The sequence below is a fragment of the Carassius auratus genome, chromosome 49 (assembly GCF_003368295.1).
Source record: "Carassius auratus strain Wakin chromosome 49, ASM336829v1, whole genome shotgun sequence".
Classification (NCBI taxonomy): domain Eukaryota; kingdom Metazoa; phylum Chordata; class Actinopteri; order Cypriniformes; family Cyprinidae; genus Carassius; species Carassius auratus.
The window spans coordinates 5,491,652-5,510,282 of NC_039291.1; the positions used below are offsets into that span (position 1 = coordinate 5,491,652).

The 18,631-nt window shown below is 37.1% G+C and overlaps 2 protein-coding genes across 8 annotated transcripts in view; both read right to left on the reverse strand.

The window, feature by feature from the left end:
- LOC113066077 (nuclear receptor coactivator 2-like) overlaps positions 1 to 7,673 on the reverse strand; it is a 100,219-nt gene extending 92,546 nt beyond the window's left edge. For 2 of the 7 annotated variants that reach the window (XM_026237690.1, XM_026237688.1), the window contains exon 1: positions 7,283 to 7,673. The gene's annotated coding sequence lies outside the window, so the exon portion shown is untranslated. Of the gene's footprint in view, positions 1 to 6,053; positions 6,759 to 7,282 lie in introns of those variants that run through there. The other 5 variants (XM_026237692.1, XM_026237691.1, XM_026237689.1 and 2 more) reach the window with 4 other exon arrangements.
- A 785-nt stretch (positions 7,674 to 8,458) lies between these two features.
- LOC113066079 (translocating chain-associated membrane protein 1-like 1) lies at positions 8,459 to 16,454 on the reverse strand. Its single transcript, XM_026237695.1, has 11 exons — positions 16,224 to 16,454; positions 15,079 to 15,142; positions 14,615 to 14,736; positions 14,355 to 14,471; positions 14,204 to 14,262; positions 13,713 to 13,797; positions 13,409 to 13,479; positions 13,051 to 13,155; positions 12,760 to 12,903; positions 10,924 to 11,069; positions 8,459 to 9,587 (listed from the first exon to the last, which is right to left on the reverse strand). The coding sequence occupies exons 1-11, from the start codon at positions 16,344 to 16,346 to the stop codon at positions 9,514 to 9,516; spliced, it is 1,110 nt and encodes a 369-aa protein (XP_026093480.1). The 5' UTR covers positions 16,347 to 16,454; the 3' UTR covers positions 8,459 to 9,513.
- Between the last annotated feature and the right edge of the window lie 2,177 nt (positions 16,455 to 18,631).

Genomic DNA, 18,631 nt, shown 5'->3' on the forward strand with positions numbered 1-18,631 from the left:
ATATGTACGTTAACATGATTTTAGTGTGAAAAAAACCTGCTTACTAACTTTGACTGTAAAGTTATATACAATTATGCCAAGGCAGAGCAAATCCACAAACCCTAAAACGACCATAAAAATTATTTTAACAGATTTACAGCTCAAACTATATGTCAGTTTCAACAAAATAATTATTGTACATGCTTTTATGAAATTTAAAGGCTTCCCATTTCTCCTTTTACATCCTCCAAAATTTAGCCCTACAAACTTCCACTGTAAGTGCCTCACCATCTTCATTTTTTTAATAAAAAGAGGGGCGAGTAAATTTTTTGCGCTAACTTTGTGTTATGCCACGAATGCTGTCGTTTGAGCTTAACTCAACCAGGAATATTCCTTCAGCTTTGGTACATTTGCACTTTGTGGGGCTTACATGACCTCAATCATCTTAGCAGTGAGCCAGTTTGTGCAAGGCCACCTCCACAGTAAATATCTGTGGCAATAACATAATGTCACCAGCCAAAGTCAAATCAATACGTATTTGAGTGGAGAAAGAGTCTCGCTTGTAAGTGCAGAGCGACGTATTCAATGCCCGGATCAGTATCAGTCCTTCTGCTTTCCTTAAAACCTTTCTTCAATTAAAAAGGAAATGTAATTGCAGCTGAGGTCAAGCAAAGTGCTTCTAAATCCATTCCTACAGCTCATACACCACACATATTTGGCTTATTTAATACATAAAAACTCAAACGCGGGTAAAACCACGAAACACACGGAAGAGCTGCTTTATAGTAAAAAAAAAAAACAAAGTTGTAATTCTAACTGAAAGCGACGCTGACACTATTTTTCATGTTTAATATGATAAAGTTGCTAAAGTGCCACGAGTAAATGTGGCATGACTAGAATTGCAGAGCTGCTGCAAACATCCACTTTGCTATGATCAGATGCTTGCTTAACTGCTGCTTTCTCAACGCTGTCAAGTTTGTTGTGTGTTTATTTTGTTATCAAAACATTTTCAATATTTGGATGGACAACATTCTGAAGTACACTGAGCTATCTAGACTAAACCGATGTGCAAGAGAAAGACGGCACATTTTGAACAGTCTGAGAGCCATCATGGACGCACACAGCAGGCTCATTAGGCAGAAGTGGGGAGTTGAGAGAGATGTGTGTGTAGCAATCCTGGGTCAGACTCTGTGCAAGGACAGTATGTCTGTGAGAGGAAGCGGTGAGTGGAATGAACCCAGCCATTATAACTCAGCTCATCCGTCACTGTGAGGCCTCAGGCCCGTCTACCCGCGGTTACCCTGGCAACACGCTCCGAAACTTACATTCAATACCGTTTCAGGAGTACAAGAAACAATTACTGAAATCATTTTTGTTTTGCTTTAAATGTGAGCCATGTGAAGTACAAAATGTTTTAGGCAAGCAAAAAAGATTAAATAAAAATAAAAAGGAGTATTAGAGCTATAAATTTAATTTGAAAACAATTCTAATAAATAAATAAATAAAACACGACAAAACATTTTAAAACAATTTGCAGGTGATTAGCATATAATGAAATTAATGTGATTGAATCTGAGGCATGAAGAGAAGAAGAAAAAATTATGCATGCAAAAAACAAAAATCTAACAATAGCATCTAAAAATAAAATAAAAACACGAAAACATGTGATTAATTAGGATATAATGGAATTATTTTTATTAAAAATGTCAGGTGTGTGGAAGGCATTAGGGTTGTAAATTTAATTTGAAAACAATTCTTAGAAAAAAAAAGTAAAACATGAATAAAATAAATTGCAATTACATTATCCATTGACAGTCCTACTAACATTATACAGAGTTATTTTCCAAATTAAGGCAATGCTCATTCGTTCTAACTACAGCTTTTTTTTTTTTTTACAAACTCCAACTGAGGCTCTGTGAATATCGTTCCAGAGCAAAGCACATTACTGTTGAATGTGAGCAGCAATGTCATTTAGGCAGACCTGGTTTCCTCCCTGCCCTTTGCTCCCGGTGTAATTTGAGAGAAGACTGAAAAAAGGACCCGTGCTCAGAGAACTGAATGAAAGGTAGAGAGAGAGCAGACATGTTCACATTCAGCCGTGGTCTAACCTAATCAAGCCGGACAAGGTCATCATTTTCCAGCTTTCTTCTAATTAGGCTTAATTTGGTTACAGTAATCCTTACAGACCGAGCTACTGTGGCCTGGTAAAACACACTCACCAAGATACACACTTAAAAATTATTGGCTAATGTTTATATCCTTGCGAGTTTTTTTTTTTTTTTAGCCAATGGTTTTAGTGTATCTCTGCGTGTCAATCTGATGCCATTTGACACTGATTTGATTTGACAGTGGCTCATATGATCATTCCTCTAACTGACAGACTGCATCTTGTCAATGAGGTGTTAAAATCAAACAGCCTCGTGACAAATTTCTGTTCCTTTCAGCCTTCTGCTGAGCATGCGTGGCGGCCGAGCTGCCCAGCTGAAGGCCTGCGACTGTGGCAAATGCACTTTGCAGGAAGATCAAAGTTCAACAATCATCCTGCGATTCACTGTGATGGAATAGCTCGATCAATATAGAGTGTCAAAGGTCAGCTGATCCACGCTGAAATCATGGTTCTTGACTGCTGGATGACTGCATGTGAACTAACACTCCTCTTTCCACCCCACTGCAGGTAGCTAGGAGGGTCATGTGACCACAACATCCACTGGTGGATATGCCAGATTTAGATTGTCACACGTGAATGCGGTTACGCCATAGAGACCTAGTCAGCATCTGCGTACACGCATGCACGCTGGTGATCGCAGTTTTGACAGTCTTGGCTGAGCTAAAAGATTCCCTAAATAATCCAGCTATTACTACAGAATACAGGAAAGCTTTTACTACAAAAGGAAGTGCATGCTTTAAGACAAAAAACAAACAAACAGTTAACTGATACTAGAAATGTATGTATCAGTATAAAATATTTTTTGAAAGGCCATAACACAGAAATTATTTTTTTTAATTGATAAACAGAAAAAAATAATAATAATTATATATATAAAAAATAAAATAATTATATATGAAATTACTAGTAAATTTCACTAATTATAATAATTAGAAAGAAATGTCAAGTAACACGTTGAATTAAACGTTAAATCTATTAGTACAACTCTGAAACAGTGCAGTTTGCATTATTTCAGTTTTATTTATATAATATTTTAGTGTTCGTTAAAATTAGCTTTTATTTTAGAATGGTCAGTTTTCATTCAAATGTAAAGTTTTAGATTAACTTTTAGTAATTGTGTATGTGCCTTTGATATTTTTATTATTAAGTGGCTATATTTTTATTTCAGTTTTGGAACAAAAAAATTATTTTAAGTTATTTGCCATTTTTTAATTTATTGACTTAAGTATTTCAGCTTTACTTCATTTAAAAACTATTTTAGTACACTGAGGGTTAGAAAAAAAAACTCATCAAGACACTGATAAATAAAGGTACATTTATCTAAAATCTGCTATCTAAAATCATAAAGATTCAGAATTTTTTAGGCCACACCTCAGGCCTTTGTCCTATTTACTGGTACACAGCAATCAATCAATCAATATTACTGGGTTTTAGAAAATTTAAAAACAAATAGTATTTTCTTGTACGCCAACATAGTATAATATGTTTGGGAAGAAAACATTAGGTTAGTTTTCAGCATTAATTTAACGTTATACCTCTGTAATATTTCATAATATTTAGAATTAGTATTTTAAAATGTAAATGTTTTGTTTATTTTAGTAATTTAAAATTTGATTGTTATTTTTATTATAATAATTATATTTTAAGTCTAAGATTAAGCAGTTTATATTGGTTTCATTTAAAATTATTTTTTATATTTTAGTTTTAACAATAACATCACTAGTAGATTCTTGCGTACACACGAAACCATAAAACAATACTTTGCATTGTTCACAAATCAAACTAATTAAAGCAATGGCCATATTACCCTTATGTTGGGCTGCGGGAGCGTTTGTTCACCACACAAGCCCTACTTTGGAATGTGTCAGCATGATGTAAGAGGTGGGTAACAAAGCTAGCACGAACTGAACTACTGGTCCAACAGGCTGAGTCGCACTACTGCAGCTCTTAGCAGCACTGATGCAAATCTGAGGTGAACACCGGCTGTCAGTGTACAGGCTCCAAGCTTGGGCATTCAAGCAGATCATTTCTTATAAACCACCAATGGAGTAAACCAGTAGGGTTTGGGAGCTGAGAACCCGTTCTTATATGGAAACAGAACTCTCATGACATTCGATTCAGCAAAGAGAACATTGTAAATATTCATACCAAACACTAAAATACTCCTCCAGTGTTTCTTTACTATAAAGTTGCAACCCAACATTACCACTGAATCGCAAACATACAGCAACCATTGTAGTTCGACTCTCAATCGAATCACTCTTACGGACCAGTTCTTTATGGTGAATCAAAAACACTTCAGAATGAATCAGTGAGCTGACTCTCTTACTGAATCATGTGTGTTTTGTCACAGATGAACAATATATATTTGTAAATACACTTTTTAATAAAATATAAAATGTTGTATTTGTTTATTTTATTTTATATCTGATATAAAATCTGAAGGCTGTAAAAGCGAATAGTATAATGTCTTATTTCCAAATATTTCAATATTAGTTGACATTGGTTAATGCATTACACAACATTATAACAGAACTTTAACGTTAACAAACACAGCTGTCTGTCCATTGTTAGTTCATGTAACCTCAGGACCACTACATAATATTAACAGATAGAACTTTTGATAAATACATAAATACAAGATAATTACAATAAATTCAAGATAAATACATGCTTTATAATTTTCACTGTTAGTTCATATTAGCCAAAGCAGTTAACTAATGTTAACAAATGGTACTTGTATTGCAAAACCTTATTTAAAAAATCGTTAATGGCAACGTTACTTAACTGGAATCCTTACACCATTAGAAATGAAACCAAACCAGATCCGTCCCACAATTCACACTAGCAATAGCCAAGTTTTGATGGAAATTATATAAGACTATGATCTGCATTTATGAAAGCGAAAAAAAACGTATTCGAGACTAAATGTATCTCTAAAGTTAAAATGATAAGTTACGGCTAAAGGTGCATCCAAACATGACCTAGACCCAGTGAACTAACTACCCGGCGGCGTGACGTCACACACCGTAAAACCTCGTCACGGCGGATACGAACTAAAAAAAATCTCCTGCTGGAGTGCTGGACAACAAAAGCAGCCTCTGCTCCATATATAAGCGCGTGTGGAAATAGCGGAGTTCAGGCAAATCACGAGGTAAATGCTAATTAGCAGCATTCCCAGCCACGGGCGCCCCAACTTTTCCTTTCCTTACACAGGCGAGCTCCAATAAACCGAACCGTGGCGTGCAGTAGTCGAGCAAAGAGCTGACTCACTAATCCAAGCTCCCACAAAGAACCGAAACGCGGTGACTGACAAATAACAACGCGCGTTTACTTTCAACAGAACGACACTGTTGCTCTATCAGCTGGCTTTAGAACGGTTACAGTCCAGCTCGCTACAATGTAACACAAGCGTTCCAATGGAACTTCACTCACGTTACTAATGTAACGGCTCTGTCCGCTAAAGTTAAAATACCACTGAATACTGTTCCACGGATGGACTTGCCTTCCTCACAGTCAAACGGAGGCTCGCAGGCTAAAGCTAGCCACGCAAATAAGAGGGGGGAGCTGGCTGAACTTAATCGCTCAAATGCGAGCAGCGCGGGTGAATCAAGTAAACCAGCGACACAACTGAAATTCTAAAACAGTAACAGTCGTGCATCCGCCTCAAGGTCGCTCAAAGCGCTTTGTTTACACGCCGACAACAGGCAAAACACAACTCTCTAACTCTGCAAAGTGGGCAGGCTGAAACAGCGAGTGTAGCTGGTTTAGCAAGCTAATGCAGGATACCGCCGCCGCGGAACTGTGATTGGATCATGCAGCGAGTGTGTAAAATTCGCGTTACAAAGCCACCCCTCGCCGCCATTCACCACCAAACATTCACCATTTTCAACCACGTCGGACTTACAGTGTTTGGTGTCCTCCTAAATCCCGTACGTTACGTCCAGCGCTGACCTTCGGGTTGGTGAAACAGCATTATAGTTAACTGCCGCCGCCATGTTCCTGCTGCCGTGTGCCTAACGATGGCTGGCTGCTTGTTTATCTCGCCAGAAAAACCTCCCCCACATACTACGGGCACAGTATCTACTCGTTTACTCTAGCCTGCATAGCAACCTTGCAGTGAGCAATGGGGCAAAATGATGATACAGCAAACATAAGGAAGAGGCTCTCCCCTTGGAGTGAATTTTCTGTGTCTTTGTGTTTATAAACCGCAAGCAGATGTTTCATAATATTATATGAGGGAACCAAAACTGTTTTGAAAAGCCAGTTTGCATAGCACTTTACGAAAGCTTTCTCTTTTAAAGCGGTGCCGTGGGAGAAAAAGTGTGCCAGTGGTCAGGTTACGAGCCGGTGTTGTTGTTATTCCAAACCCAGAGCAATCTGCACTCTATTATCAATGTCATAACAGCTTAATTAGAAATCACATTCTATGACCCACATGAAACCGCTTTCCAGACCTCCATAAATCACATCCCGCGTGTTATGATTTACTTCAGGAATCTTGATGTGCATTTAATCTGCGTTTCTTATCAAATAAAAACTTTTTTTTAACAAAACACCAAACATCAGAACCTTCTCGAACAAGTTTAGGTCCTGAAAATATAAGAGAAAATTCAATAATCTTTGGCTCTGAGAATAGCAGACGCCAATTTTATCCATCTTTTTTTATTTAGTTTTTTTCCCCCCTGCTAGTAGGCATTTAAATAATTGTTTTGCAGGTCTCAAAACATTGCATCTTAAATAAAGATTCAAGTCTTCTATGTACTGAAGAAATATCAATATATGTTAATTTTGACATATAACTGTAGGAAATATATATTATATAGCATATAGCCTAATAATAAAAGCAATATAAATGCATATTTAGTACTGATAAGTCAAGACGTGTCCTCGATTATGAGTCCACATCTCTATACGTCATTTAAAGATAGTACATAAGAACATTTCTCGACCATTACGTCTCTGAAATACAATGGGAAGAAGCCCCTACAAGGGTTTTTCAATATACACGTACGTGTCTCATAACTGTATGGAGTTATCAAATACACATACAGTTCTTAATTTTCTCACAGAATACAAGCCTCAGATGGCCACGAGCTCAGTGAGTGTTTGATCGGGCAGGAAGCCAAAGCTTACCGTTATTACTCAGCAGCAATAAACCCCAAATGTGTCAGGTATCAGATCAAACCCCACACGGCGACAGGTTGATGTATGAAATACTTCCATGTGAACGCAAGCCACCGAGCGAGATGAAGCACGGGCGAATCGAAACGAATCCTACAGTTCCAGCCCGAGTCGATCAAAGGTCCACACCGAGTGTAACTTCTCTCGAAGGGAAATCTGCAAACAGTGACTTATGCAATATTCGCTGTTCACGCTCTTTCAGATTGGCACGCGCCTGACAGCAATTGTGAAACAGCACGGGGGTGTCGCAACGAAGCGTCCCGACGGCACCAGCAGTGCAGGAAAGCTTAAAGATGTGTTGTCATCTCGGTTGCATTTTTTAGACGTTAATGCTAATGGAAAATACCCCTCAACATCCGCGCAGAGTGATTAGCAAAACCAACAAATATCGTTGTGCTTAAGAAAAAGATAACTTGGCGAACAGCGCCACTACATGATCAACACCAACATTTGAAGGAAAATGACCTCTTAAAGCTAAATGAAATAAAATCATGTTTTCAGTATACTTTTTTACTGTATTTAATTTGATATATAAAATTTATATATATAAAATACATTTTGTTGTAATATTATTAGGTTCATATACGAAGAGTATAGAGATTGATAGCCTGAATGTACTGTAAGTTGCTTTGGATAAAAGCGTCTGCTTAATGTATGAATTTAATTTAAGTAAAAAGAAGAAGTTTTTTTTATATATGCCATACAGAAGCTCGAACAACTGTTGCTATGGTTACTTCCTCACGAGAACGAGAAAACTGTTCACGAGTGTTATTTAGTACTTTCTGACCAACTCGGACTCGAAATTTATTGGTAACTGAACCGCTGTTTTATATATATATATATATATATATATATATATATATATATATATATATATATATATTTTAACTTTGTGTTGAGTGGTTCAAGCCCTTCAAGTAATTGTCATTTGAACAATGGCTTTTAATTAACGAATATATATGTGTATAGTATATATATATATATATAGAGAGAGAGAGAGAGAGAGAGAGAGAGAGAGAGAGAGAGAGAGAGAGAGAGAGAGAGAGAGAGTTTTGACCGTGGTTTTCTAAAATGTAATAAAACAAATACAGACTCACTCATAGCCAATGCATTGAAATGGGGCAAAAACTGTGAAAACAACATTTTTATTAATGTATTCACTGGTTGTCTTTCTCATTAATTGTACTTGGGAAAAATAAATGTGTGAATGAGTTATTGAACTTCTCTCTGTGTACTGTTTTTCTTAAACCAAACCTATCTATGAACATGTTGATGTCTGAGAACTTTTCCTTAGATTTGATCACAGTCTCACACGCTCACTGGAATGACACTTGTGATTGGACATTTTTATGCGTTTTCAACACCAAACCGCCAAGTCAGATTAGCAAAGTTCAAGAATAAAAGCTATAACCTTTTGACAAATCAAAAGCATACAGCTTTTCTTCATTTTGTTCATCATCCTTTGCTAAATTAAATTACAAAATGTGTGGAGCACTACACTTTTTGTTTACCTTGACTAAGTACACAGAAAAATACAACAAATTGATATCTTAAAAAAGGCATCAAATAAACATTTTAGCTTGTGATTTCTTTTTTTCTTTTTTTGATGAAAAAAATAAAAATAACGTGACAATGCATTTATACAACACAAATAAAGAGACATTTGAAATAGCTCCAAATGCATAGGACAGAATAAACCAAAACTGTGAGCCTTCAGAGAACTTTAAATACAACCCTGATTTCAAATTCAAGTTAAAATACTGAATAAGTCCTCTCTGATCTGTATGGTTAGGCACTTGTAAAAATAAGTTTCATTGTCCCCACAGCTTTCATGTTTTCTTTGTAGGTATGGCTGGATCATAGATTTGGATTTGGGATGGCAGCATTAAGAAAATAAAGTAAAGAGCATACGGACCTTTAGAGCAAGAAAACAAAGGTAGAGGAGGAAAAAACAAAACTCCAAAATCCCCCAAAGCCACTTTTCATCAAGCCCTTCATGCAAAGAGACATACTAGTTGGATGGCTTCATGAAATACAGCATTCAGCATCTTACAGGATCAAAAAGCATTTTTTTTCCCTTTTCTTTTTCTGATAAACGAGGGGAAAGGGAAAATGGGCTACAGACAAACTGCATGATGAAGAGAAGGGAGAGAAATGATTCATCCAGGACAGAAGTTGGGACTTTATGATGACTTCTCCTTCCTCGCTCGGGGAGAATCTGCTCCACTGGCCCCAACAGATCCATTCACACCATTGGCTGAGAAAATTCAAATGAGAAGATGCTTGATGTAAGTGTTAAGCAGTTCATTTTGTAGTATAGGTACCTGAAGTGCTGTTACCACTGGGTCAAAGGTTTGGAATGATCCATTTTTTTATGTTTTTGAACTCAAAAAGGCTGCATTTATTCAAATCAAACATACAGTAACAGCAATTACATTTTTCTTTGAATTAATTACAATTTAAAAGATCCATTTTCTATTTTAATATTTCAAAATGTGATTTATTCTTGTGGTGGCAAAGCTGAATTTTCAGCAGCCATTGCTCCAGTAATTACATCAGTTCTTTTAAATAGGGGCAGTTGTGGCATAATGGTTAGAGTCACAGATACTTGTAGCCCGGAGGTTGTGGGTTTGAGTCTCGAAATGAGCAGGAAGTGTTTGGTGGGGGGAGTGACTGAATAGTCCACACTCTATACCCACAACTGAGGTACCCTTGAGTAAGGCACCTAAACCCCAATTGTTCTCTGGGCATCACAGCAAAAATAGCTACCCACAGCACAGTGTGTGTGTGTGTGTGTTCACAACTCACTGCGCACTTCTTGTATGGGTTAAATGCTGAGGATAAATTCTGAGCATGGCCTTGGCCATCACGTCACAATCATTTTTCACAATATTAATGTTTTTACCATGTTTTTTTTTATTAAATAAATGCAGCCCTGGTGAGCATAAGAGACTTCTTTCAAAAACATGAAAAATCTCATGCAAGTAGAAAGATGCCACTAAAAGGGACAGGTCACCCAAAAATGAAAATAGTCACTCACCCTCTACTTGTTCCATAACTTAGTCTCTTTCTTTTGCTGACATTAATGCCCTCAAATGATGGTAGACATTTGCAAGGACACAGAAGACATTATGGTAACCTAAGAGTTGACGGTAGCCATTGACTGTCATAGTATTTTTTTTCCATACTAATGGAAGTTAATGGCTGCCATCAAACGTTTGGTTCCCAACATTCTTGCAATTATCTTCTTTTTTATTCAGCAGCTGAAGGTAATTCATATGGGCTTGAATTAATGACTGAATTTTCATTTTTGGGTGTTATGTTTAACAGTTATGTTTATTGGTTAATGCACTCCGATGGTCAAATACACACTTAATGGTCAAAATGCCATTTTGGCGAGTATTCATGTAAACGCTTGTGTCTTATGTAAACAGTTGAAATCAGATGCATGTCCGTTTATTGGTAAAACAGTGACAGCAGCCTCTAAAATGACTCATATCATCAGTCATATCGCCCACCCATAACTGGAACATTAGAATAGCATGTGGTATTTAAATAAACCTGTTAACTGATCTTAAGTGGGCAATACTGACCTTTCTTTGATTTGCTCTTAGAAGAGGACGATTTCTTCTTCAAGGTCTGAGTCTGTGCGTGTTCTCTCCATCGTCGCAGCTGGAAGTTGATAAATTTCCACATCATAAAAGCCTGAGTGGTGCATATTGCAGCCAGGACAGTCACCCTGAGAGAAACAGAGTGCCATTACAAACAACTCCAATAGTAATACAGCAAAAGGTTGGCACTGCTTTTCCATCATCTGGTGTTTAAATGCATCACGTCCATCCAAAAGGCTCTCACTTTCAGTAGAAAATCTTTTACAATGTGATTACATATTATGAGTTGAGACTTTTTTGACTGGAAATTTTGGGCCACTAGATTTTTTTTTTAATTTGATGCCAAGGTTTGCTTTCTTTGGCTAAATAACTACAAATACCATCTTTCACTCTGCACGTTTATACTAAAAACCAAACACTTCAAAACTAAATGGTGCAAATCAGTTTTGGACCGCACTGCACAAACCACAAAGCATTTAATGGTGCAAAGCATTTTAATTTGAATTTCTTGAAAAATTTAATCCAAACGGCAACTGCTGAAGAGCAAGCCAAATTGCTTAAATAAAATTAGCATGACTTATCTCAATTATTCCTTCCTTTCCTTTCCAATGACAAGAGGAAAATCACCCTGCTTACTAGGGCTGGGTTTTTACAAATTTCACATTTCGATTTTTTAAATAGAAACATTTAAATGGTGGTTGTCACAAAAACTTAGAATTATTCCAAAAAAGTCAATATTCAAGAACAGTAAAAATTATAATGAATGTTATATGGTGTATACCAAAATGCTCCTCTCCAGAGTTTATTTTTCTAGCTGACTAATAAGCTTACAGTGTAGTAAATGTGGTGTTATGTGACATTGTTTACAAGCTATTTTTGTCTTTCTGCGGTTGAAACACTGATTGAGTGATTGCATGAAACAGGATACAGATTTCGCTAAGTTGTACTCTTGGTGAGTTCAAGTCCTCCTGGGAAGTTCGTACGCACGAGGTGGGAAGTCGTGCTTATGACGGCATGTGCGTTCAAGTCACTTTTGCCAGAGCAAGATGGCGGGTACTTTCTCTTAATTAAAAACACAAAAATACAGCAATGTTCTTAAACTCTTGTTCTAGAAAATTAACAAAGAAATGTGCATTAGGTATACTACGTTTTTTAATGTTTTAAATTATTTTATGAAGCCGCTGCCAACTTTATTGTTACAAGTTGCATTGTTATATTATAATGCCATCATATTATACGTCGTCGATTTACTTACTGCGCTGTAAATAGAAAAGCCTGGCAATAATCACAGCTAAATACCTTTAAGTATTGTATATTCCGCCATGTTAGTCACTGACACGCCCCCAACTCGTACAGATCCGGGCTTAAAGAAAATCCCGAGCTCCCCACTGGTATTTACGATATTGTGGTGGCGTTCATGTGCATTCAACTTGGAAATACGATCTAAACGAGATGACTTGAACGCACCATCTCTTTTAACATAGCTTCAGATGTTCATTCATGTTTATTTCGCGCTGTAACCGCTATTAAAGCGGAAATTGTCAGAGCTACTACAATCTGTCTCTTTACATTAAACGTCTCCAAAAACGACAATTAATATTTGAGTGTTTTAATAAAATGCGCAGAATTGGAAATCTGAGACTTTGTTTGATATCAAAAGTAACAATAACAAAGCGCATTGCAGTTTATTGGATGGGAGGCGCGCTACAATGTCCCGCTCATTATCTGACAGGCTAGGGATTTATGAATCGATATCGTTTCATAAAAAGGAGAATGGAGAAATCAATATTTTTTTTTTAACCCAGCCATACTGCTTACCGAACAAACAGGACATTAAAGCTTCCCTCTGCGACGTTCAGACCCTGTTTCTCTGCTCCGGCCAGCCCAAAGCCCACAGTGAGAACGGACAGGGAAAGAGTCAACAACCGGCCCAGCACAAACAGAACAGCCCACACTGTAAACCTGTTAACATACACAACATGCTTCAATGGTCAAACATCCTTTCGTGAGCTTCAAACACAGAAATGTGCTAATAAATATACAATTTCCCGATGCACAGTTAAATTCGTCAGAGGGGTTTATTAACTGGACTTAATTAATAGCACTCACCCGGTCTGCCGGTCTTCATTGCTGAAGTAAATGAGTCGGGATACATGGAAGAGGAGCTCAACGAAGTAATGCAGAACCAGCAACACCAAGCCCAACCGGTTCAGACTAGAAAACACGTCATTAATGTTTTTAACATAAACTAAATTACTCTATTAATCTTAAATTGTTTTTGTTTTTTAAATGATAGTAATAGATGAATAGTAGGTCTCATTTATGTGAAAACGAAATAGAAAACTTTTGTAACCTTATACTAGGGACGGCATGTTTCAAGTGAACGTGTAATTTATGTTTTGGTACAAAACGTGTGCACTGACAACAGTTTATGACAATTAATAAACTTGACATATCAGTTGCTTACTTTAGAACGTAGGCTCCTGTGATTTGGACCATGTAAAGGCTGATGTAAACAAGCTGACGAGGAATGTCCTCCTGAAAAATTAATTCAAACCACATTTACTGAAACGGTTCCATATTTTTAAACTGTCATTGTGTGTACACATCCGAAAAATGTCCACATTGATTGTCTATTGTCATGTCTTCGCTGAATTTCATTTGGTCAACACTGGAAAGGGAAATAAGTCTGGTCACAATAACAGGATGCATGAATATGGTTTTAGTGCACGTTGCGCATCCTCAAACACTTTGCTTGCTTGCTTGCTTACTTTCTTGGTCTTCTGGAAGTAGAGCTCAGGGATAGCATGAAGCCAGTAACCAAGCTGACAGATGTAGTAAAACTTCAGCTGGAACCTAAAAACAAGACAAACTACTTCTTTAGCATCTCCACGACTCTTGGAAGTCGAATGTCAATGATAATTGCATTTGAACGCTGTGTGTAACATACAGTAGGTCTACAAAAATCAGAAGAGAGAATTAGAGGTAGACTAATGCAGGATAATTTGATCAGGAGCCTTGAGAAATCTTTTGAACGGGCTTCTTGATGGTAGCCAGTCCTGCAGATCAGTTTACCAAAGAAGATGCAACTTATGAGTGCTCAAGCAGCAGATCAGCAGATGTGACGCAAGATGGAATATTAACCTCTAATATTCCAGGTCCAAATTGAGAACACCCATCACTTCCCCTTCATTAATCAGCATATTCCACGATTTAAATTGTAAAAATGCTATGGATTTAAATACATCTGCACTGTACTTACGGCATAAGGGTGTGCGGGTAACCGTCCCACAGACTGACAGGGTTGGACAGGAGGTTCTCCTTCAGATGAAACAGAGTAAGTCAAATGAATCTTTCATACACAGACCTGGACACAAACTTATTTACATGAAGCGGAGTAGTGAAGCGCTTACAGAAACAAGAATGCTTGCTCCCCACAGGCAGGAGAAGAGGTAGAAGGCACTCAGCTGACCCGACTCATTGAACTTGCTGTGCTTGGTTTTGGAGAAGTGCATCTTCCTGTTGATTTTCTGAACAGTTGTGGATTTTTTTTAAAAAAGGGAAAGGAAATCAAACCATTTAGTATTAACTAAAGCTTAAGATGAACATGAACATTTATGGACAAAGGTCACACAAATTATAAGTGTGTATTCAGTTTTTACAGGATACTTACATCCAGCACATATTCCTGAATGATGGCGTGCATGATAATTGCAACTAGCATGTAGAAGAAGATGGTGGCCACATCTTTCAGACCGTAATGGAAGTAATTCACTGCTGTTTCCTCTGGACCTGCTAAAATCCATGATACAAACAAAATGCAAGCATAAATATGAATATAATGCTGTCTGATTAAAATACTTAATTGCATGATGGCACACTCACTATGGCCAAGTATGGGAACTTGATTTAATTAAATTGTTTAGGCAGAACCAATGATCGTACACCTTACTGTTTAACCGCTTGGAAGTGAGCATTATTATTGCAAAATAATAAGTTTTTTGGAGTTTTTTTTTTTTGTAACAGAAAATATTAAAACTAGAAAAATTATATTCTTACTCAAGCTATACAAACTGGAGTGCAAATTAATAATACATTTTTTTTTTAAAAATAATATAATTCAAGCCACATACTTACCATTTGCTGGAATGGTTACATTGTATTGCACAGTTATGAACAAAACCGCTACTTTTGAGGTAATCTATGTAAAAAAGAAACATAAAAATGCAGTCAATATAAAAATAAACAAAGGAACAGTTCATCAAAAACCTGTAATTTCACTGCTGGTTATATATGCTCTATATAATTGTGTAGGTGACGAATAAAAATCTTAAATCTTAAATTAGAGAATGGCAGGCAGACTCTCACCAGTCACTTGAGTTGTATGTAAGCAATTAGGTTTACCATGCACATGAATAGTGTTAAAAAAAAAAAGCCATGCTGATTTTAAGAAAATTACAGATTTATTTTTTAAAGTGAATATAAATAATACATCTGGTTAGAAATGTCCATTATGAGCAAAAAAAAATATGTTCCAGTAATGTAAACTTCACTTCCCATGATGCACCAGCACTGGCGCTGATATTTAGCAAACTATCGTCCAAATATAACGGTAGCGCAAACTCGCAGTCCTAACGAGTGCGGAGTGTGTCAAATCAGTAGATTACGGTCAGTAAAAGCTTTCTGGCAGCAAAAACCCGTGACCCTGCTGTCTCTGTGCACCGGTGACAGCGCTCACTCATTCTCCGATTGCCACGTAACGCTTCATTCATCTGCGCGTAAAAGTATCAGTGCAGCTACAATGTTACGTATTCATACTTACAAATCAATTATGTTATTCCGTTCAAACACTCATTTAAGTGTAATACATTAACGCACGTGCTTATTTTTTTTTATCTCGCAGGTTTAAAACTTCCTTTAAACGCTTCATAGGGAATTCCGCTCTCGCGCTCATGCATCATGTCTCTGTTAATCAAAATTCCCAGCTTTTTAATGCAATAAGCATTTAGCACCTACGCTTGAGAGTAAACTTACACTAAAATATGCAATCGGTTTTAAAAGTTCCGCATATTAAAGGCAAAAGCAAAAAGAAACAGTTCTATTTTCAGTTAAGGAAGTGAAAGGGACGAGACTATGATAGAACACAAAATATCTGTTATAGTGCTTACAGAAGAAAAAGGTGGGAAAATATAAACACTGACCAGGCTGATTTGTCATCTTTGACTCCAAACTGGGTTTAAATATGTAAGAGCGAATGAATTAATTCAAAAGTGGACTGTTACCTCAAACATAAGACCCAACAGAAACACCATAGCAACGCAAGACACGATATCCGCGTGGTTCTGGATCACAAACTCGTGGCTGAGCACCGGGGGGTTCTTGGTGGTCTTTTTTCGGATTCCCATCTTGGTGGATGTTGAGAGAACTTTTCTTGAGTGGGAGTGAGGAACACGTCTTCACTATTGTTACAAGGCAGGCACGTCAGTCTTAACGCCTACTTCTGTCTTTCTTCTTCCGCCCCTTCTTTCAATTTAAGGCACGTTGAACAGTGACAAACATACAGTAGCGCCATCTGTTGGACTGGAGTAAATGAGACGCTTCATTAATTTTAACCTCAAGGTCTTGTTGTAGTGGATAGAAGGGAGGATAAATAGTGAATTACATGAATACAAATAAATAGAGATACATGCATATCTAATACAAATAGTTATTATTACTAAACAGTAAAAAATGTAGGGAAGTTGTGGCCTAGTGGTTAGAGAGTTTGACTCCTAACCCTAGGGTTGTGGGTTTGAGTCTTGGGCCGGCAATACGGTGAGTTAGGTTTCCTTGAGCAAGACACTGAAACCCCCAACTGCTCCCTGGGCGACGCAGCATAAATGGCTGACCACTGCCCCGGGTGTGTGTTCACAGTGTGTGTGCGTGTTCACTGCTCTGTGTGTGTGCACTTTAGATGGGTTAAATGTAGAGCACGAATTCTGAGTATGGGTCACCATAGGCGTAATGGTTATTATACTGTACAAACTGTATATTCTATGGCCCAACACCAACCCTAACCCTCACAGGAAACTTTGTGCATTTTTACTTTCTCAAAAAAAAAAAAACTCATTCTGTGTAATTTATAAGCGTTTTGAAAAATGAGGACATGGGTTATGTCCTCATAAGTCACCCTCTCCTTGTAATACCTTTATCATACCCATGTCATTATACATAGTTGTGTGCTGATACTGTATGTCACAAAAACGCCCACACACACACACACACACAAAATTGTAGGTCATATAATATAATTGTTACGGATCACTCAGGAGACAGAGGAGTAACAGATGAAGATGGTATTTATTAAAGACACAATCAGAGGAGCAGGTAGTGAGGAGTGGATGGGTGTTGGGATCCGTGCCGGGAAGGTAGTGACCACACACACGCACAGTTGGGGCTTTGAGGACTTCGGAGGCAATCTTTAGAGAGAAGATAGAAGAGGAGTCTTCGGAGGTTATCCTTGGAGAGAAGGTAAAGAGGAGTTAGTCCTACTAGTAAGCACACAGGAATGATCTTGTCGCGAACGTGACCGGACAATGACTGGGTGCATGTGTGTGGCTTTTATGGTGCTGCGGTGGATGACTGGTGATGAGGAGCAGGTGGTGATGGTTCAGTACTCAGGTGAGGGTGTGCGCTGTGATTGTGTGGAGGTGGAACCTGGCGTGTTTGTAACAATAATATTCATATTTATGATATCATATTTTATTTATTATGCTACAGGTCAACAAAAGTTTGGAATAATTAAGATAAAAAGACCTTGGTTAAGCTCACAAAGTTTTTTGATCTATTTGATCAAAAATACAGTGAAACGGTAATATTGTGAATATTATTATTCATATGAATTATTATTAGCTATCATATATATATATATATATATATATATATATATATATATATATATATATATATATATATATATATATACTATTTTAATATATTTTAAAATGAAATTGATTCCAGTGATGCAAAGCTGAATTTTCAGCATCATTCCTCCAGACTTCAGTGTCACATGATCCTTCTGAAATCATTCTATAATAGGCTGATTATATTTTATTATTCATTCTTTTCATAATAATTGTGAATGCCCTGCTGATGTAAGAAGGTGTTGTGGGTTGTGGTGTGTATTCTGAATCTAGTGCTTAAACAAGTAGCTTTAAATCAGTAAAGATTGAGAAAACAAGCTTTTAATAAGGAACCAAAGAGAACGTAATCAACTAAATGGGATGCAATGATCCCAAGGCCTTTGTAACAGGAAGTACAGTTTCTTGAAAATATGTTTCATTCTGTAAAACATGTAAAGCAACATACCAGGCATTTCCTGTGTCATTGTTTTCTTCTTCACATTAACAACAGCCAAACACACATAAACACAGCACATTGCCAGCATGTGGTTATATTGTAGGTAGTTTCAGATTAGGATGTCAGCAATCACCCGAACGCACGGTTATTTCCTAGTTTGAAATAATAGGAGGGCCGAGGAGATTGAACATTTTGTTATAATTATGAGAATGACAAACATTTCTTCTGTATTTTTAAGTGTTCGTGAATGAATGATTCCTGTATTTCCTCATTGTTCTGTCTCCTGAATAAATCTAAGCATTTGGATGTGTTTTACATAACACAGTAAATGATTAGTTCAAAAAGGGAGTGG

What these genes read in the sequence shown, in the direction of transcription:
- LOC113066079 (XM_026237695.1), bottom strand. Translation starts at nt 16,346, where the DNA reads ATGGGAATCCGAAAAAAGACCACCAAGAACCCCCCGGTGCTCAGCCAC. An exon ending in ACAGGAGCCTACGTTCTAAA is followed by an intron (nt 13,156 to 13,408) that starts GTAAGCAACTGA and finishes CGTGTTTTCTAG; the next exon opens with TCTGAACCGGTTGGGCTTGG. An exon ending in AATGAAGACCGGCAGACCGG is followed by an intron (nt 12,904 to 13,050) that starts GTGAGTGCTATT and finishes GTATGTTAACAG; the next exon opens with GTTTACAGTGTGGGCTGTTC.